This window comes from Urocitellus parryii, chromosome 11 (genome assembly GCF_045843805.1).
Source record: "Urocitellus parryii isolate mUroPar1 chromosome 11, mUroPar1.hap1, whole genome shotgun sequence".
NCBI lineage: Eukaryota > Metazoa > Chordata > Mammalia > Rodentia > Sciuridae > Urocitellus > Urocitellus parryii.
Window position 1 is genome coordinate 35,250,998 of NC_135541.1, and position 17,170 is coordinate 35,268,167.

The 17,170-nt window shown below is 40.8% G+C and overlaps 1 protein-coding gene and 1 long non-coding RNA gene across 2 annotated transcripts in view; one reads left to right on the forward strand and one right to left on the reverse strand.

Moving 5' to 3' along the window:
- LOC113178070 (uncharacterized) overlaps nt 1-17,170 on the forward strand; it is a 99,992-nt gene that overhangs the window by 35,320 nt on the left and 47,502 nt on the right. The window lies entirely within an intron of this gene.
- Rab3b (RAB3B, member RAS oncogene family) overlaps nt 7,167-17,170 on the reverse strand; it is a 49,854-nt gene continuing 39,850 nt past the window's right edge. Inside the window, exons 3-4 of the mRNA XM_026382538.2 lie at nt 16,937-17,061; nt 7,167-7,354 (exon numbers count right to left, since the gene is read on the reverse strand). Of these exons, the coding sequence (XP_026238323.1) occupies nt 7,167-7,354; nt 16,937-17,061 (313 nt within the window). The remainder of the gene's footprint in view (nt 7,355-16,936; nt 17,062-17,170) is intronic.

Sequence of the window (17,170 nt, forward strand, 5' to 3'; positions counted from 1 at the left end):
CTATGAACATAAATCTCAGTTTTACTGAGCTGTTCATTCATTTTTAAAAAATTTTTTTAGTTGCAGGTGGACACAATGCCTTTATTTTTTTTTTATGTAGTGCTGAGGATCAAACCCAGTGCCTCACCCATGCTAGGCAAGCACTCTACCACTGAGCCACAACCCCAGCTCCCGTTCATTCTTTTTTTTTTTTTTTTTTTTTTTAATTCTTAAGAGGTTTATGTTGTGTAGAGAATGGACTACAGGGGAGAAGAACCAAGTCATCATCAGTAAGTGTGTATATAGAGAAACTGTGATAGCACTCTAGGGAAACACAATGGTGCCTTGAACCAAAGTCATGGCAATGGAAATGGAGAAGAGTAGATAGATTTAAAATCTATTTGAAAGTAGAACCATAGGACTTTCTACTGGATTAGGTGTGGAGATTTAAAAAAGAAAAATCAAGAAATTAAGAATAACACCTAAGTTTCTGGCAAGGCTAGGGCCAAAACATATGTGGGGCAGAATAAAGTTCCAGTTTGGACATGTTAAGTTTGAGACAGGGAAATGTCTGGTAGGTTCTTGGGTACACATGTCATTACCAAAGTCTTGGCATCCCAAACCTCAAAACTAGATGAGTTCTCCAGAAAAGTGAATGTAGCAGAAACAGAGAGCCCAAGTGTTTTTTGAGCCATTTTTTCTGAATGTACTGAAAGCTTCAGCTAGGCTTCTGGCCAGGCCAAGTCAGATAGGAATCACAACCATTATTTACAGTGAATCTCATGGAATGAGAAGCCAGTTTCATTCTTCAAGGATAGCTAAGAAGTAACCAAATAGACTACTTAACAAGCATCAGAACTTCTCATCTAGATATCTCTTGATTACTCCAAAGTAGACCCTTTGGACAACTAAACAATTGATGAGGCTGTCCAGCTCTAAACCATTTTGACACTTCTCTGGGGATATTTGTAGTACCAGAATTTAAGACCCCAGGAAATTTCACCAGTCTGAGTTTCAGATGATTCAGGGGTGTTTCATGTGGATTAAAAAATTTGCCACAGTATTTCATAGTTCTTCCTGTTAAGAGATGGCATCTATCTCTCACCCCTTAAAATTGGGCTTAGCCATGTGACTTGCATTAGTCAATGGGACATTAGCAAATGTGATAGAAATAGGCTTGAAAAGTGCTTTAAAATGCTCTGCATTGGAGTGTGACCTCTCTTGCTTTTGGGAAAACTTTTGCTACCATATGAACAAGTCTGGGTAGCCTTCCAGGGGATTAGACCACTTTGACAGAGCCTTAACCACCCCAGTCTGCTGACCTAGGATCCAGACATGTGAAAGAAGCCATTACAGATTATCCAGCTTTAGCTGGAAAAAGCACCCAGCCAACACAGAATCGTGAGAAATAATATAAATGCTTGTTGTCTTAAGCCACGAAGTTTTGAAGTGGTTGGTTAGATCCCTCAGAAGACAATTAACTCTTAACCAGGCACTTTTTTTTCTATGTTGATGGACCTTTATTTCATTCATTTATTTATATGTGGTACTGAGAATCAAACTTAGTGTCTCTCACATACTAGGCAAGCTCTCTACCTTAACCAGGCATTTTAAAGGTGTTCCACAGGCACAGATAAGCTTTCTCTCATCCTTACTCTTCTTGGGAAATTTGTATTTGATCAGTCATCAAAAGTTGGAACTTGGGGCTGGGGTTGTGGCTCAGTGGTAGTGCACTTCCTTAGCATGCGTGAGGCACCCGGTTCGATTCTCAGCACCATGTACAAATAAATAAAATAAAGTCCATCAACAACTCAAAAATATTTTTTAAAAAAGTTGGAATTAAAAGATGAAAGATTAACTGAGTAATGTAAAGCAAAGCCCATAGGTAGTAGAATAACTTGGAGGCAGTGGAGTCTTCCTAGGTCTCTGGAAATCAGAAAGCTCCACAAAAGTGATTCAGGTTTCCTAGGCATCTGTTCTCATAGTACTATGTAGATTTCCTTCAGAGGTACTTGGTAACCATATTTGAGTGATGACTTGACAATGTCTAGACTAAACTATGAAGTTATATGCTTCAAGGTCAGGACTGTGTCTAAAATGACACTGACTGTATCTTGGCACGTAATTTGTTGATTGAATAAATTTGAGTTTTGCCTACTTAACATAAAGGATTTAGTCCTTTAAAAAAACATCACCTGGGGCTGAGATTGTGGCTCAGCAGTAGAGTGCTCGCCTAGCAGGTGTGAGGCCCTGGGTTCGATCCTCAGCACCACATACAAATAAATAAATAAAATAAAGGTATTGTGTCTAATTACAAATAAAGATAAATATTAAAAATAAATATTTTTAGTTGTAGATAGACACAATACCTTTATTTATTTGTATGTGGTACTAAGGATCAAACCCAGGGCCTTGCACCTGCTAGGTGAGCGCTCTACCGCCGAGTCACAACCCAGCCCACTAAAAAATTTTTTTTTAAATCACTTAACTGTATTTTTGTCTCACAGGCCAGTTTTTGTTCATACTTCCAACCTCAGGATGTTACTTGATTCTTCAACTATGGTAGATAGTTGAGTATAAGCTTAGGATAGAAAATCTGAAATTGATGAGATCCCAGGACACTGATTGTTGTAATTTCTTTTCCTTCCCCCAAACTGTTGGCAAACAAAGTCAAACACTTCAGGAAATTCAACATCCAAGGAAGGAGCTTTGGGGCAGGATTAAGTGATAAGAGTGGGAGAGTCTGGTTCTGGAGGATGCTCATCTCATTCTGTGTTACAAGCCTATAGTTACAAAGCAATTGGAAACCAATGGTTTAACTAAGATTATTTAACTCTGAGAATCCTTGGGAGTCTATCACAACCACCAACCCATCAACTATACATCTGAGACAAAAGAAGAAAAAGAGTATGAGTCAGACAGAGGTGGGTTCATATGATGTATATTAAATTTTTTCCAGGACCATATTGCTTGCCTGCCAAATTGGAATAATAATATCTTAGAAATAAAATATTCTTCTAAGCACCTCCATTAATCAGTTACTTGTAGGCAGGGATCATTTGATTTGTTTATATTTATTCAGTCTTTAATAATGTTGGGTCCATAGTAGATACTCAGAATAGGTGAATTTCTTCTTGCAGGTGATCCAAGACCTAGTCCTAGCTTCATTAATAATGAACTCTTAGGGCAATTAGATTTCCTCCCTTTCTTGAACTCAACATTTCCTTCTGTAACACAGGATATTCTCTTAGTTTCTTTCCAACTTTAGTGTTTGATGAACTTGTGCCCCTTCAGTAACTCTACCCCACTGCTGCTCCCCATTAGTAATGCTACAGACTGAGGAAACATAATAAGTCACACATAATTTTGTATTTACAGATACACATGCATTTACAACAAATTATATAAAACAACTACAATACTGTTGCACTCACAGCCTATTTTTGCCTCTTTAAAGGTCAAGAGGGTTTTTTTTAATCTTCTTTTATTTGGATTGTTTAGAAAGATGAAATCCAGGACAAGTTGCCACTAGCACATATTATTTTGCTTGAACCTTGGTGGTTAATTGCACTATTACTGTGATTGATGAACATTGCACTGCAATCAGCTGGAAGCTGCTGCCTTCCACTCAACAGAAATGAGGTCACAGAGCAGGGCTGGGGAATTGCCATCTAACAAGCAGGTCTGTTTGTTGCCCAGTAGAAGAGTTTGCCACTAGAACATTTAACTCTTGATTCCATCTGTTATGAAGATTCTTGCTCCCTTGACTGGCTCCTGCCTTTTAAAGACTTTATAACAGTTTTAAGTAAAACAGTTAATCTTTGGATGTTCAGTAGGAGAGAACAGACTATTGGATATAGTTACTAAAATATCCAGAGTAGGGACCTTGGCCTGAAATCCTACTACTAAGGTAGATGCCCAGAGAAAATAGTAATCATCCATGACACTGTATGCAATTTTATGGAGTAAAAAGCACATCCCAGGGCTGAGGTTGTAGCTCAATGGTAGAGTACTTGCCCAGCATGTGTGAGGCACTGGGTTCAATCCTTAGCACAGCATAAAAAAATAAAATAAAATAAAGGTATTGTATCCATCTACAACTAAAAAAATAAAATAAAATAAAAATTTTAAAGCATATCCCAGGCTGGGCATGGTGGTTCACACCTATAATTCTAGCAACTCAGGAGGATTGCAAGTTCTAGACCAGCCTCAGCAAATTAGTGAGGCATTAAGCATCTTAGTGAGACTCTGTCTCAAAATAAAAAATAAAATGGACTGGGCATGTGGCTCAGTGGTAGAGAATGCCTAAATTCAATCCCCAAGTCCAAAACAACAATAACAAAAAACAAAACACACACACACACACACACACACACATATCTAGAACCAAACCCCTGAGAAGGTAATATATATTTCCATGATCAGAGAAGTCAATCAAGTCAAACCCCTAACATGCCCCATTGCAGTAGCATGGAGGCTGCTCAAATCATTGCATGAGAGTCAGATAAGTATAACCTGACAGAGGCAAATGTAGGAAAAGCCAGTACTTGGCCCTGAGAAGCACTGGGCATTTTCTATTTAGGCCCATGGGATCTGGTTGCCTGGGAGACTAACTCTGCTTTCCTGAGCATGAGACATCCATCACCTCAGATTAGTCTGAGTAGTTGAGCAATTTGTTAACAGATTAAAGAAAGACATAAGTCTTTTCTCCAGTGTATCTGCAATCTGATGGCCCTGGCATTGTATCCTAATGTGTCTCTCATGCTTGTGTGATCTTGCTCAAGTTTCTTAACTTGTCTGAATAATATCTATCTAAAGGAGATGAAATATAAAATGTGGTTAAGAACACAGAACTTGTAGCCCACAACCTGGAACCCCCCCCCAACCATTTATTCATTATGTGACCTTAGGCAAACAAGAACCTCTTTGTACCTTCTTTTCCTCATCTTTTAAATTTAATTTTATTTTTGCAGTGCAGAGGATTGAACCCAGGGTCTCATGCATGCTAAAGCAAATACATTTCTGAGCCGAACCCCTAGCCCAATTTCCTCATGTTTAAATGAGGTCAATTACAATGCCTTCCTCACAAAGATGTTAGGTAGATAAATGAGTTAATATGTATAAAGTGCTTGGAACAATGTCTAGTGCAGAGTAAGCATGACATCTGTGTTAGTTGATAATCCTGATCGCTCAGATTCGTTCTGAAGATGAACTAAAATGCTGAAGGTAAAAAAAAAATCACAGAATTATTTGTGCCTGAAGAGACCTAAGATCATGCAAATAAAATCCCCACTTTATAAGTGAAAAATCAAGACTCAGAGATGGGGGAGGTAGCTGGTTCAGAGCCACACATAATTAAATGGCAGGGTCCAGGTCTCCTAACTGCAAGTCCAAATTTTGTCCTCTGCATTGCATCAAAAAAAGCAACATTTCCATAGAGATGACTCTGGATGATTCTTTTATGTGGTCATTTGACCTGTTGCCAGCTAATGCACTTTCCTAGGACAATGAAATGTGTTTGAAATAGAAAGAAAACTGAGAAAAGGCTCTTTCCCTAAACACACTGATTTTTGAAGTGGCACGTTAGAGTAGGAGAGAGAAGGCTGAGGATTTGGGCCATGGTTGAGAGGAAACATTTTCAGAAATCATTGCTAGTTCCATGTCATTACTTCAGATAACCCCAAATGTGTCCCTGTGTCCACAAGCTGGAATCATAAACTAATCCATTCAGGCTTGAGAGTATCTATTGTTTTGGGTTAGGTTGGTTTGGTTGTTGTTGTTTTCTTCAGGTGCTTAATTAAGGGGCTTCCACCAGAATGGGCTCTTTGGTAGACACCAAGGTGTCACTCCCAGGACAACAGGATTGATATTGGGACCTCTGTGTTCAGTTTTCCCGAGTTTTTCAGGGCCATTCCCCTTTTGATTTATTCTGCTTTGGCTCACATTTCTCAGTGGAACTGCTCAGAAGTAGCTGACAAGTGGGTTAGAGAAAAGGGGCAGGATGGGAGAAAGACCCTATGAAGAACAACAGAAGTTTAGGGGGATTTGCTCTAGAGAAAAAGTAAGTCCTAGAGGTCATTATTCTTGTTCTCAAATTATTGGAGGGTATCATGGGCAGAAAGAGCAGAGGCAGCAAGATCTCTGACAGCGGAGCTGATACCATTGGGGTGGGAAGGGGAAGAAGAATCTACAAGAGGCAGATTCCAGCTTGAAGCAAGGAAAATTTTCTGAGTCTGAGAGCTGTGCAAGGATGGGGTCCCTGCATGAAAATTGTGCTTTAAAAGAAAGAGAATTGGTTGCAGGGCCTGACAGCCACTTATCAAGAGATGGGAAGGTTGAGACTGACTAATTAGATTAGGTAAATTTAGATATCTCACCAACTCTTAAAATTTTCAGGTCCTGGGAGCCTAAGATCCAAAGATCAATTTCATGGAGTCCCCACAATCAAGAACCAGCTGGAAAGAAGCAAAATATGAAACTTATGACCCATTCTTTATGTTGCCTGTTATTTCTTTTTCTCTTTCTTGCACTCATTGCTTGCTATTTCATATAGCAGGTACCTTTGACATTTGCAGGAGATAATCCTTTTAAGTATATTTCTGACTCAGCCTTTGCTCCTTCAGCATCACTAGAGAGTCTGAGCTCTCCAGAGATTAGTGCTGGCCTGTCACCACAGCAACTGCCCAGGCCCTGTGGGCATCCATTGTAACAAGCATGGGACTTTGTGAGCCAAAGCTTGACTGTGGTGAGAAAAAACTCCACAGGGAGCCTGATATGAAGCAAGAAGGTTGTACTTTGGGAAGTTTTCTTTAATAGGATTAGCTGTAGAGGTAGGACTCACTTTACACATTTGGCCAGCTCCTGAAAAGTGTGGGTGTGTGACAAATTTTAGTAAATGGAGGAAATGTCATCATAAAGGCAGAAAGTAAACTCTTCACAAGTCCCTGATTTAAATCCTCTTCATAAAATGGAGTTTTTAAAGGGAATCTCTACCCATGCCATGTACTGTGCTGTTAGTCTAGTACTGAGCATCTGTAATTGGGGCCACCTGCAGAGAACTCCCCAGGGGATGGCAAAGAACAGCAGCAACTCAGCTTACTGGGGGCTAGGAATGGACAATGTATAACAAGGAGAAGCAAAGTGCACATGGGGGCACAACAGGGGTAGGCTTGGAGAGTGGGCCTTGCCTAGCATGAGCAGTTCTGCTGCAGCAGTGGTGGGGTGTCCGAGAGACGTGTATTCTTAGAGGCACCCAGCACAGAGGGGTCCGTGTCCAGCGAATCAGACATCTTATCACAAATGGCATCCACCAGGCGCTCGAAGGCCTGCCTCACACTGATGTTCTCCTTGGCACTGGCTTCAAAGAAGTCAAACCCTAGGAGAGAAGAGACACAGGTACATAGTTTCCCCATTCCTTCAGCTGGAACCTTTTTGTGCCCCCAGCAGGGGGTACTCTGGATCAATATGGCCTGCACTCAGAAGTGAAGTGAGGAGGCCTAATTCCACAGGCAGAGGGTACTGCTTCAAGGAGACAGTATAGGGCAGGAGTTACCTGTACAGGTTGTAGAGTCAGACAATCTACCATTGACCCAGCTATTTAGTCCCATGCAAATCACTTGTTCTCTTTACAAATCAACCAGGGTTGTAAATAGTGATAATTTTACCTACCTCACAGAGTTATTTCAAGTACAAAACAAGATAATGCATGTGAAGTATATGGCCCTATTCCTGACACAGAAGGAGTGTCATAAGGTGTTTGCTTAAATATTTGAGCATTTATACTTTTTAAAGCATTTAGTACATCCATTATCTCATTTGCTTTTCACATTATCCTCTCCATATCACTAGTGCAGACACTGTGGCCTAGGGAATTTAGCTGGCTTGCCCAAGATAAGTAAAAACACCAGTATGAGAAGCCTCAGTTTTGGACTTTTTGTCCAGGGATTTTCCTCTTTCCCCTGCTTCTCACTCACCCCAGTCCAGCCAGCTCTAATCTGGGCTCTGGGAGGCAGCCCAAGAGCCACAATGAGCTGGGCATGGTGGTGTATGCTTGTTATCCCAGTGACTTGGAGGCTAAGACAGGAGTATCACAAGTTTAAGGTCAGCCTCAATAACTTGAAACCCTGTCTCAAAATAAAAAAGGACTGGGGATACAGCTCAGCACCCCTGGGTTCAGTTCTCAGTAGAAAAAAAAAAAAAGCACCACAATGAATAAGTGAAGTTTTATTTGATCCTTTCTACCCACAAACACACTGGCTTGTCTCCATTCAGTGAGATTCCTCCTCCCTAAAGCCTAAAATCCACTAAAATGATTCTATAGATCATTCCTTCCCCTCAAAAGCCCAATAAAAGGCCCAGGGGAAACTGCCTGAGGTGTGCCACATTCTTGTCTGGTTTTTGAGATCTTTGACAACTCTTTCTGTGACAATGAGTAACACTTGGTTGTCCCAAGAGAAACAATACAAGGCCCTCCTAGTTCAGACAATGTGGCCTGTCCCACCTGAGGAATCCTGACCAGGTTGGTGGCAGCCCTCAGAAGCAGAAGCTGCCCTTCCCATCATGTCCCCAGGGCAGCCCATTCCCTCCCCTTTTTCTTCCTTCCTTCCAAGTCTTCATTTCTTTTCAAAAGCCTCTCTCCTTTTTTTCTTTTTCTTTTCATTTAGCTCATTTCCCCCTTATGTTCCTTGCACTTTCTGTTGAGCATCTACTATCTATGTTAGGAGCTTTAAAATATCATTACTTAATCCTCACAAGAGCCTGTCATCATCTCCAATTTACAAATAAGACAAAGGCTTCAAAGTTCTGTGTAACACTCATACATGTGGCTGTGTTAGTGGAAATCAGGTTTATACCTGTGTTTGCCTGAATCTGAAGTCTATATAGAGCCCTGCCTCTCATTTCTTCCTCTTTCTTCCTTTCACTTGGCATTCTTTCTTCTTGATCATATATTTTTTTCCTTCCTTTAAAGTCTGTTTGCTTGATCTTACTACCACAGTGTCTGAATCTGGGAGAGTCACTGCACCTGTCTGAATCACTTAACCTCTCTGATTCTCAGGCTACTCATTTGTCAAGTAGGAATAACAACAGAGTCTTCCTACTGAGAGCAGTTGGGAGGATTGAGTGAGAAAATGGATAAATTGATGAACAAAAGTTGCCTGTTATAATGTTTCTTTCTGCTCTTCTTTCATCTTGCTCCTCTCACCTCTATATCTTTCTCCCTCTTTTATCATCTCTTCCCACAAAGGGGAGAATATCTTTCTTCCTCCCACCTCCCACCTGTTACTCCACCATCCACAGAGCAGCCTGTGGCCCTAGGTACAAATGAGGCTCCTTTTCTCAGCCTTCCCAGCATAAAGGCACTCACAGCTCCTGCCAGCCCAGCTCCAGCTGCTAGCCTCTCCGGTAGCTGAGTTCCTGACCTGAGAAAAGCAAGCTGCAGAAGTGCTCACTAATTGTGGATATGTGACAAAGAAGAAGAAGGCAGCTGCTGGCTCATTATCCTCAGCGTCAGAGACCCTTCAGCATATAGCTTTTCCTTAATGAATATCACAAAAATTAGCTCCTTGGTATTTGACTGGCTTATGGCAAGTGGCAGTGTTTGGGCATGTGGAGGGGAGTGTATTGCTTGCCTAAGAAAGGAGCAAACAGATTAAGTAGTAAGTAGGCTTTCACCATCACTAGAGATGAAGGTGAGAAAACAGGTCAAAGCCAAAGGCACCAATTCCTTCTGAAGAACTGACTCTGAGGGAAGGACATGACACATTGGAAGGTGGGCATTGAGAAAAGGCCTGAGAGCCAGCCTGGATTTTAATACAGCCTGTCAGTTACTAGCTCTGTGACCTCAGGGAAATTCCCTTATGACCTTCAGCCTCCATGTCCTTTTCTGTAAAATGGGGTCAGTGCTATATACCTCATAGAGTATTAATGAGAATTAAATGCACAAAACTATGTGAAGTGATTCACATAGAATACATGGCAATTCCCCTTCCCATATTTTCTCCTCCCACTATAGTCTCTACCCTTCCATTGTCTTCAGGGAAGCCCTCTGGTTCTTCATCATTCATGGTCAATCAATAAACCAGTTCTTACTGTACAGATGTTGCACCAGGTTTGATGTTGAGTGTCAGGAACACAAAGAGATCAAATCTACCTGTGGAGAAGCCACGCTAATAAGAGAGTCCATTCCTCACTTCTGCATTGTTCTTAACAGTGCACAAATACAATTTTAGAAAACCTTTCGAGGTGGGTAAGCCAAGGCAGGGTTTATCACTCATAATTTGTAGATAGGAAAACTGAAGCTCAGAGATGGGGCATAAAGGAGGACTCTGTTATGCCTCTTTGTCTCACTCTCAGTTGGAACAGTGACAGAACAAGCCATAACATTCTAACACAATTAGAAGAACCAGAGGCCATACAGGAATTCAGAAGAGAAGGAGAGGAGAGGGAAAGGAAATTTTCTGAAGTTACTGGGGATGTGAATTTTAATGTCAGAACTAAACATTCTTCAGGACCCAGCTTCGGTGTGGTTCATTTCCCCAGTGATTCCCTCTGCCTTATAACTCATTCCTTGTGTGGTAAAAATCCATTTGACTGGGAGCTCCCCAAGCAGGGACTGTGCCAGTCATCATCAGAGCTCAAGACCAGTGGAGTAGTGGGTGCTCAGTGAGTATTTGTTGAATGAAGGAGGTTAGAATGAGCAGGGAGGACATGGTTGAGGGGATACAGACATTGGGGCTCATGAAAGCTTAGCTCAGCATGGAAGATCCTGTGCTGGGCTGTGGGGACCCTGAAGTGAATCAGACACAGTTCCTACCCTTGAGGAGCTCCTAGTCTAGTGTGTAAGAGAGACACTTCAACAACATTTTAGAGATTAAGTGCTGAAACAGTGGAAAGGTAAGGGATGCGAGGGTACAGAGAAAATTCCTCACCAAGTCTGGGGGCTAGGGAAGATTTCTCCAAGAAACCAGATATCAGCTAGATGAAGACATATGACTGAGTATTCACATGAGAACATACATGTGTAGCACACCAGGCAGGGGAAATGGCATGAGCATAAATAAGTGGGCAAAAACACAGCATTGATATATGCTAGAAGGAGAATAGTAGTTTATTATCATTATAGCAAAAACCCAAAATGGTGAGAGATGAAATCAGTAGGAAGCTAACGTAAAGAGCTTATATGTCATGCCAAGGAGATGAATTCACTGTCTTCTCAAAGATACCCAAAGTACTGAGAACTCTGATTCAAGCTACCAACTCATGGGTCTAGTCAGGTCAGAATAACTCCCAATTACCCCCACCCAATTACTGTCAGACTCCTGGAAGGCCCTTTATCAGTAGGCCCTGGTGGTAACCTTTTCCTCAGGTTCATTAATAAAGATTCTCATGGTCTGAGAATCTAGTGAGGCTAGAAAGTTGACAACCAATTAAGCAGACTAGCCATTCCTCACCCCCATTCATTTCTTCCCTCTAATTGGCTTCAGAACAATGAGATTTCTGCTGTCTTATTTGTAGCCCAATTCTTAAATCACTCTATTATGTTCCCCTATGATGGTGTCTACCTTTCCTGTCCAAAGGCAGTTGTTATGGATCCACAGACTGTGTGTCTACATTGCCTTCTTCTGAACTTGACCTCAGATTTTATTCAGAAATTCACAACTAGCTAAATTTAACTCTCCTCATTCTGACACTGCTCTAAAATATTTCTCCACTATTATTATTTTCAAATCCCTTCTTCATCCTACTCTGATACCTCCTCATCTCCATCATTTATCATTCTTCAACTCACAATTCTCTTGTCATTGACAATTTTGGCAAGGGATTCACTTCCTTTCTACCCTAGGCTTACTCTTATTCTCAGGTACCCTGAATTTCATGTGAACAATCAATCCAATACCTTGGCCTATTAATTTCTTGACCATTTAATTTCCATTGTCCTTCTCCATTTTGCTTCAGCTATGCCCTTGTCTTATAACTTGAACTATTTTGACTTGGATTTGCAACTTTAGAACTGAAAGTGGTCTTATTAATTTTATATCAGCCACACTGGCTCAAAACTCAAGACCCTTACATTAGTCAATTTTTCATCACTATAACAAAATATTTGACATAAACTTCTTAGAAGAAAAGAGGTTTATTTGGATCACAGTTCCGGAGGTTCAAAGTCCTTAGGCTTTGTGGTGAGGGCTGTCCCTTAACTGCATCATTTTATGGCCAATAACAATGGTGGAAGTGTGTGTGGGAGCAAGAAAATTATATATCTTGAACCAGGAGGCAGTGAGAGCTGGGTGGGGCCAGGTTTGCTACTTTTATGACAACCCTCTCAAGAGAACTCAAGAGTGTCCTGAAAACTTCCTTCCAAGAGCACACCCTCAATGACCTAAACCTTCTACCTGGCTCCTCCTCATAAAGATTTCACTACCTTCCAATTTTGCCACCCTGGGGACAAAGTCTTCCATCACAGTGGACCCTTGGAAGGCCCTCAAACTACATCCACACCATAGCAACCCTGCATGGCCTGGCCTCTGTATACTTCTCCAGCTTCATCTTTGCATACAATGTACCTCTCCCCTCTACCCCCAATAGCACTTTGCTCATTGTTTCAATCAGATTTCAACCAAGGAAATGGGAACTACTCTTAGCATATAATCCAGAGGACATTGGTTACATAGGTGATGGAAGAACTGAGAAGCTGAATACAATAGAGGAAACCCAGAGATTACCAGTGGGGAAAAAATAGTATTATTAGAGGCAAAGAAAGCTGGAACCAATGGAGTAAGAGTCAGAGAAGAGGAGCAGCCACTGCTGAAGTAGCCATCCAGGGACTCCAATTCCAGGAAGCATAATATTTTAAGATCTCTGCCTCCACATGATCTTCAGAAAGGGGCTTCTCATCCCTTTCCTGGATATGATTGGAGATAACTCTGGCCAGAGCCCAGGGAGGCTAGTAAAAAGAAAGCATGTTTCTGCCTGCAAGGAAAAGAGAGTGTTTAAAATGTGGTCTTGAAACACATGTATACCAGCATAGGGTAGTGGGAAAAGTGCCCACAGAATAAGAGTTTGGAGAGGGTTGCAGGAGAAAGAAAGAATGGGAGAAGGAATGATAACAGTTTAAGGATTGGCACAACCATCTACTCAAAGAATATTAAAATTTTCTCTTTAAGATTTTTGTTTCCCTAGTCAATAAGTTTCTTTTTTTTAATATTTTTTAGTTGTCGAGAGACCTTTATTTATTTAGATGTGGTGCTGAGAATCAAACCCTGTACCTCACACATGCCAGGCAAGTGCACTACCGCTGAGCCCTAGCCCCAGCCCTAGCCCGTCAATAAGTTTCTTATGGGCAGGGAACCCATTTACCTCTGTGGCCCCAGGATCCATCATGCATTCAGTGACTAGAATTCAATTCAATCCATCATGCATTCAGTTATACACTGCCTAACCTACAAGAGATTTTACATCTCTACCTATTGGAAACTGGCTTGCTGTGTCTCCTTGTGGGAGGAATATATCTCCTATCCCATCAACATTAGGTTGATGATAGGACTTACTTTGACCAATGGATATGGGCAGAAGTAATGTGACCCAAGTCCCAAAAGAAGCTGCATAGTTTAGCCATTCTGGGTTGGATCTCAGAGTAAGAAGGCACAGGAATGGAGTCACAACTGACTTGCAGCTGGTACATAATATGAGTGAGAAGTAGACCCTTATCATGTAAGCTCCCCTGGTTTGTTGTTACCACAACATATTCTAAAGAAATATCATTAATATTGTGACTGAGGTAAAAATTTAAAGAGAAATCATGGCAGGCTTTGGGGGAAACACTATTGGATGACAAAATAACAATATTAAGATTTGAGTCTAAAGACTGAGTTTGAATACTGAGACTGCCATCTACTACTTATATGGCTTAGAATAGCTACATTATCTTAAAGTTCAAAAATAGACATGGGATCTGGCATGGCTCCGTATGTGCAAGAAACATGAGTGGTCTGGACTCAGCTTCTTCTTCAGTAAAATCACTGATTTACTGCAGGGCTGGCAACATGCAACTGTACAGGTACAGACACAACTGATGATAATGCCATCTAACTAGCTGGGTGTGAGGATGAAGGGCATAAGAAAATTGCTATGAAACCACATTGTAAGTTACATCACTGTTAGTTATTATCAATGCCAACTAGGTCTTTGTTTCTCTTCAACCAGGCTCAATGATATAAGGTTTCTATAATTCATCTCAACCCTCCAAATATTTAGTGAACACATAAAATAAGCAAGGCAAAGTAAAAAGGGTCTGTGGGGTGAGTAATAAGTAGGGGAATTGTGTGACTCAAAATGAAATCAGGGCTGGGACTCGGTGGCAGAGCCCTTGCCTAGCATGCATGAGACACTGGGTTCAATTCTCAGCACCATGTAACAAACTAAATAAATAAAATAAAGGTAATTTTAAAAAATGAAATCAAGCATGGTGGCACATGCCTGTAATTCCAGCAGCTCTGGAGGCTGAGGCAGGAGGATCGAGAGCTCAAAGCCAGCCTCAGCAATTTAGTGAGGCTCTGAGCAACACAGTGAGACCCTGTCTCTAAATAAAATACAAAAAAGGTGGGTATATAGCTTAGTGGTTAAGTGCCCCTGGGTTCAATCCCTGGTATCAAAAATTTTAAAAAAATCAAAGTTGGATATATCTAAATAGAGCCACTCATTCAACTAATCCACACCCCCATTTTTCAAACAGACAAACAGACCCAGAGAGAGGAAGCAAGATGTTCAAGGTCAGAAGCAAAAAGCTCCTAACTCCTAGTCTGGGTGCACTTTCCCACTACACTATGCTAGTACACATTTCAAGCCCACATTTTAAACACTCTCTCTTTTTCTTATAGGCAGAAGCACATTTCTTTTTTTACTAGCCTCCCTGGACTCTAACCAGAGTTATTTCCAAACAGATGCAGGAAAAAAGGATATGTCAAGCTAAGAAACAGAGTACAGTTGAATCCTGAGTCTAGTAGACTTCCTAGTTGCATGAGCTAATAAATTCTATATTTTTTTTAGAAAAGCTAATTTGACTTGGAATTTTATCACTTGTAATAACAAGAGTCCTAATTCAAGCAGAACTTATCACAACTAACATCTTTTTTTTGAGATATAATTCACATACCCCACAATTCACCCATTTGAGGATCAAACCCAGTGCCTCATGCATGCTAGGCAAGATCTCTACCTCTGAGCCACAATCAGCCGCCCCCCCCATTTACAATTCTTAACATGCATTTAGGTTTATTTATATAGTTATTTGTTTAATGTCTCTTTCCATGCTAGTTCCATGATGGTAAGAATTACAACTGTTTTGTTCACTATTATATCCTGAGTGACAGGACAGAACCTGATACAGAGTATGTGTCTAATAAACATTTTTCAATGAATAAGTGAAACATATGAATGATTATCTACCCTGTGCTGGATGCTTGAGATAATGAAACAAATCAGACATATTCCCTTTTCTTAAGGGCTAGGAAGAAAGAGATAAATATGTAAATAGGCAAATTAAGCAATAGAGGAAAGCTCAGAAAGTTGTGTAGGACAGAGATAGGTAACTTTGATCTACCCAAATTTAACCAATTCATTAAGGCCTTCTTCAAGTACCTCCCTAAATCCTGCACTAAGAATTAGCTCATTTTCTATCTGCATTCCTGTGTGCTGGCAGTGTCTCAGGGGACTGTGGATTGAAGGTATAATGGGATAACCTGAAGTTATCCAAGTGTGGGCTTTACCACATGCTTACTGTTCTGTGAACCAAGAGGAGGCACTTTCTGGAACCTGAGAACCTTTGTAATAGAGTAGGAACAGCAAGGCCCAAGATGACCCAACTAACCCATTTATTAGGCCCTTACAGTGTGCTAATTTCTAGTCCAGTCCACTTTGGAGAATAAGGGTGAGGACACATAACACCCCTCCCTCCCTCCCTCCCCCCCCTCTCCTAATACACATAATACAAATATATAACACATAATTCACATTTGTACTTCAGAAACTGTCAGAGAATATAACTTTATGTTCCCTATTCCTTAACACTTAAAACATTTGCCAGACACAGTGGTGCATGCCTGTAATTCCAGCAGCTCAGGAGGCTAAGGCAGGAGGATTATGAGTTCAAAGCCAGCCTCAGCAATGACGAAGCACTAAGCAACTCAGTGAGACGCTCTAAAAAAAAAATAAAAAATAGGGCTGGGGATGTGGCTCAGTGGTTGAGTGCCCCTGAGTTCAATCCCCAGTATTTCAAAACAAACAAACAAACAAACAAAACATTTAAGGTGTGACAAATACATACTTAGACTGGCTAAAAGTCCAACAGTCCATCTTTTCCTCTAGAGGAAGACATCATATATTCTACAGTCATGGAACTCCTAGATTGAATTCCAATAGTTACAATAAAATAAAATCAAAGCTGCTCTTTTAGGCAAAGTAGGTATGGGTTCCTCTATGTGGCCACTGTAACATGCCTGGGTACCTGGGCCTCAGTGGAGTATAGGAACAAAATGCTCCAACCTTGGAAAAAGCATCACTGAGTTTCACATGCAAACCACATAGTTTTGCCTTCTATATAGTTACTTTTGTTGTGAATTGTGGTTTGGTGAGAACCATCAGTTTACATTGAAAGAAATGTTAAGAAACAATCTATGATGTTCAGTGTTGCTGGAAGGATGTACAATATCAAGGACATGGTCACATTCAGTATAGAGAGTCTTCTCTGTATTTGCCAATGAAGAGCAATGCTTCTCTGGAAAAATAGTTTTGTTTTTATATTAAGAACATTCCCTCTTTGCAATGTTCTCTAGGAAGCTTAAAGGCAATATTTTGGCCCAATTCTTTCAAGTTCACAAGAAAATTATTATAAAATATATTTATGCGACACATATATATCCATACATATATGCACACATACACACATGCATCATGTACATACCAAGTTGCTCTGCAAGGAGCCGGCCCTTCTCGGTGGGAACAACTCTCTCTTCTTCCATGTCACATTTGTTCCCCACCAGAATAACCTGTGCATTGTCCCAGGAGTAGGTCTTGATCTGAGTAGCCCTAAAATAGAGAAAGAAATATGCTATAGATGGAAAGTTTGTGTCTCTTACATTCACAAGTTAAGCCCAACCCTACTTGAAATGGTTTTAGAGGTGGAGCCTCTTGAAGC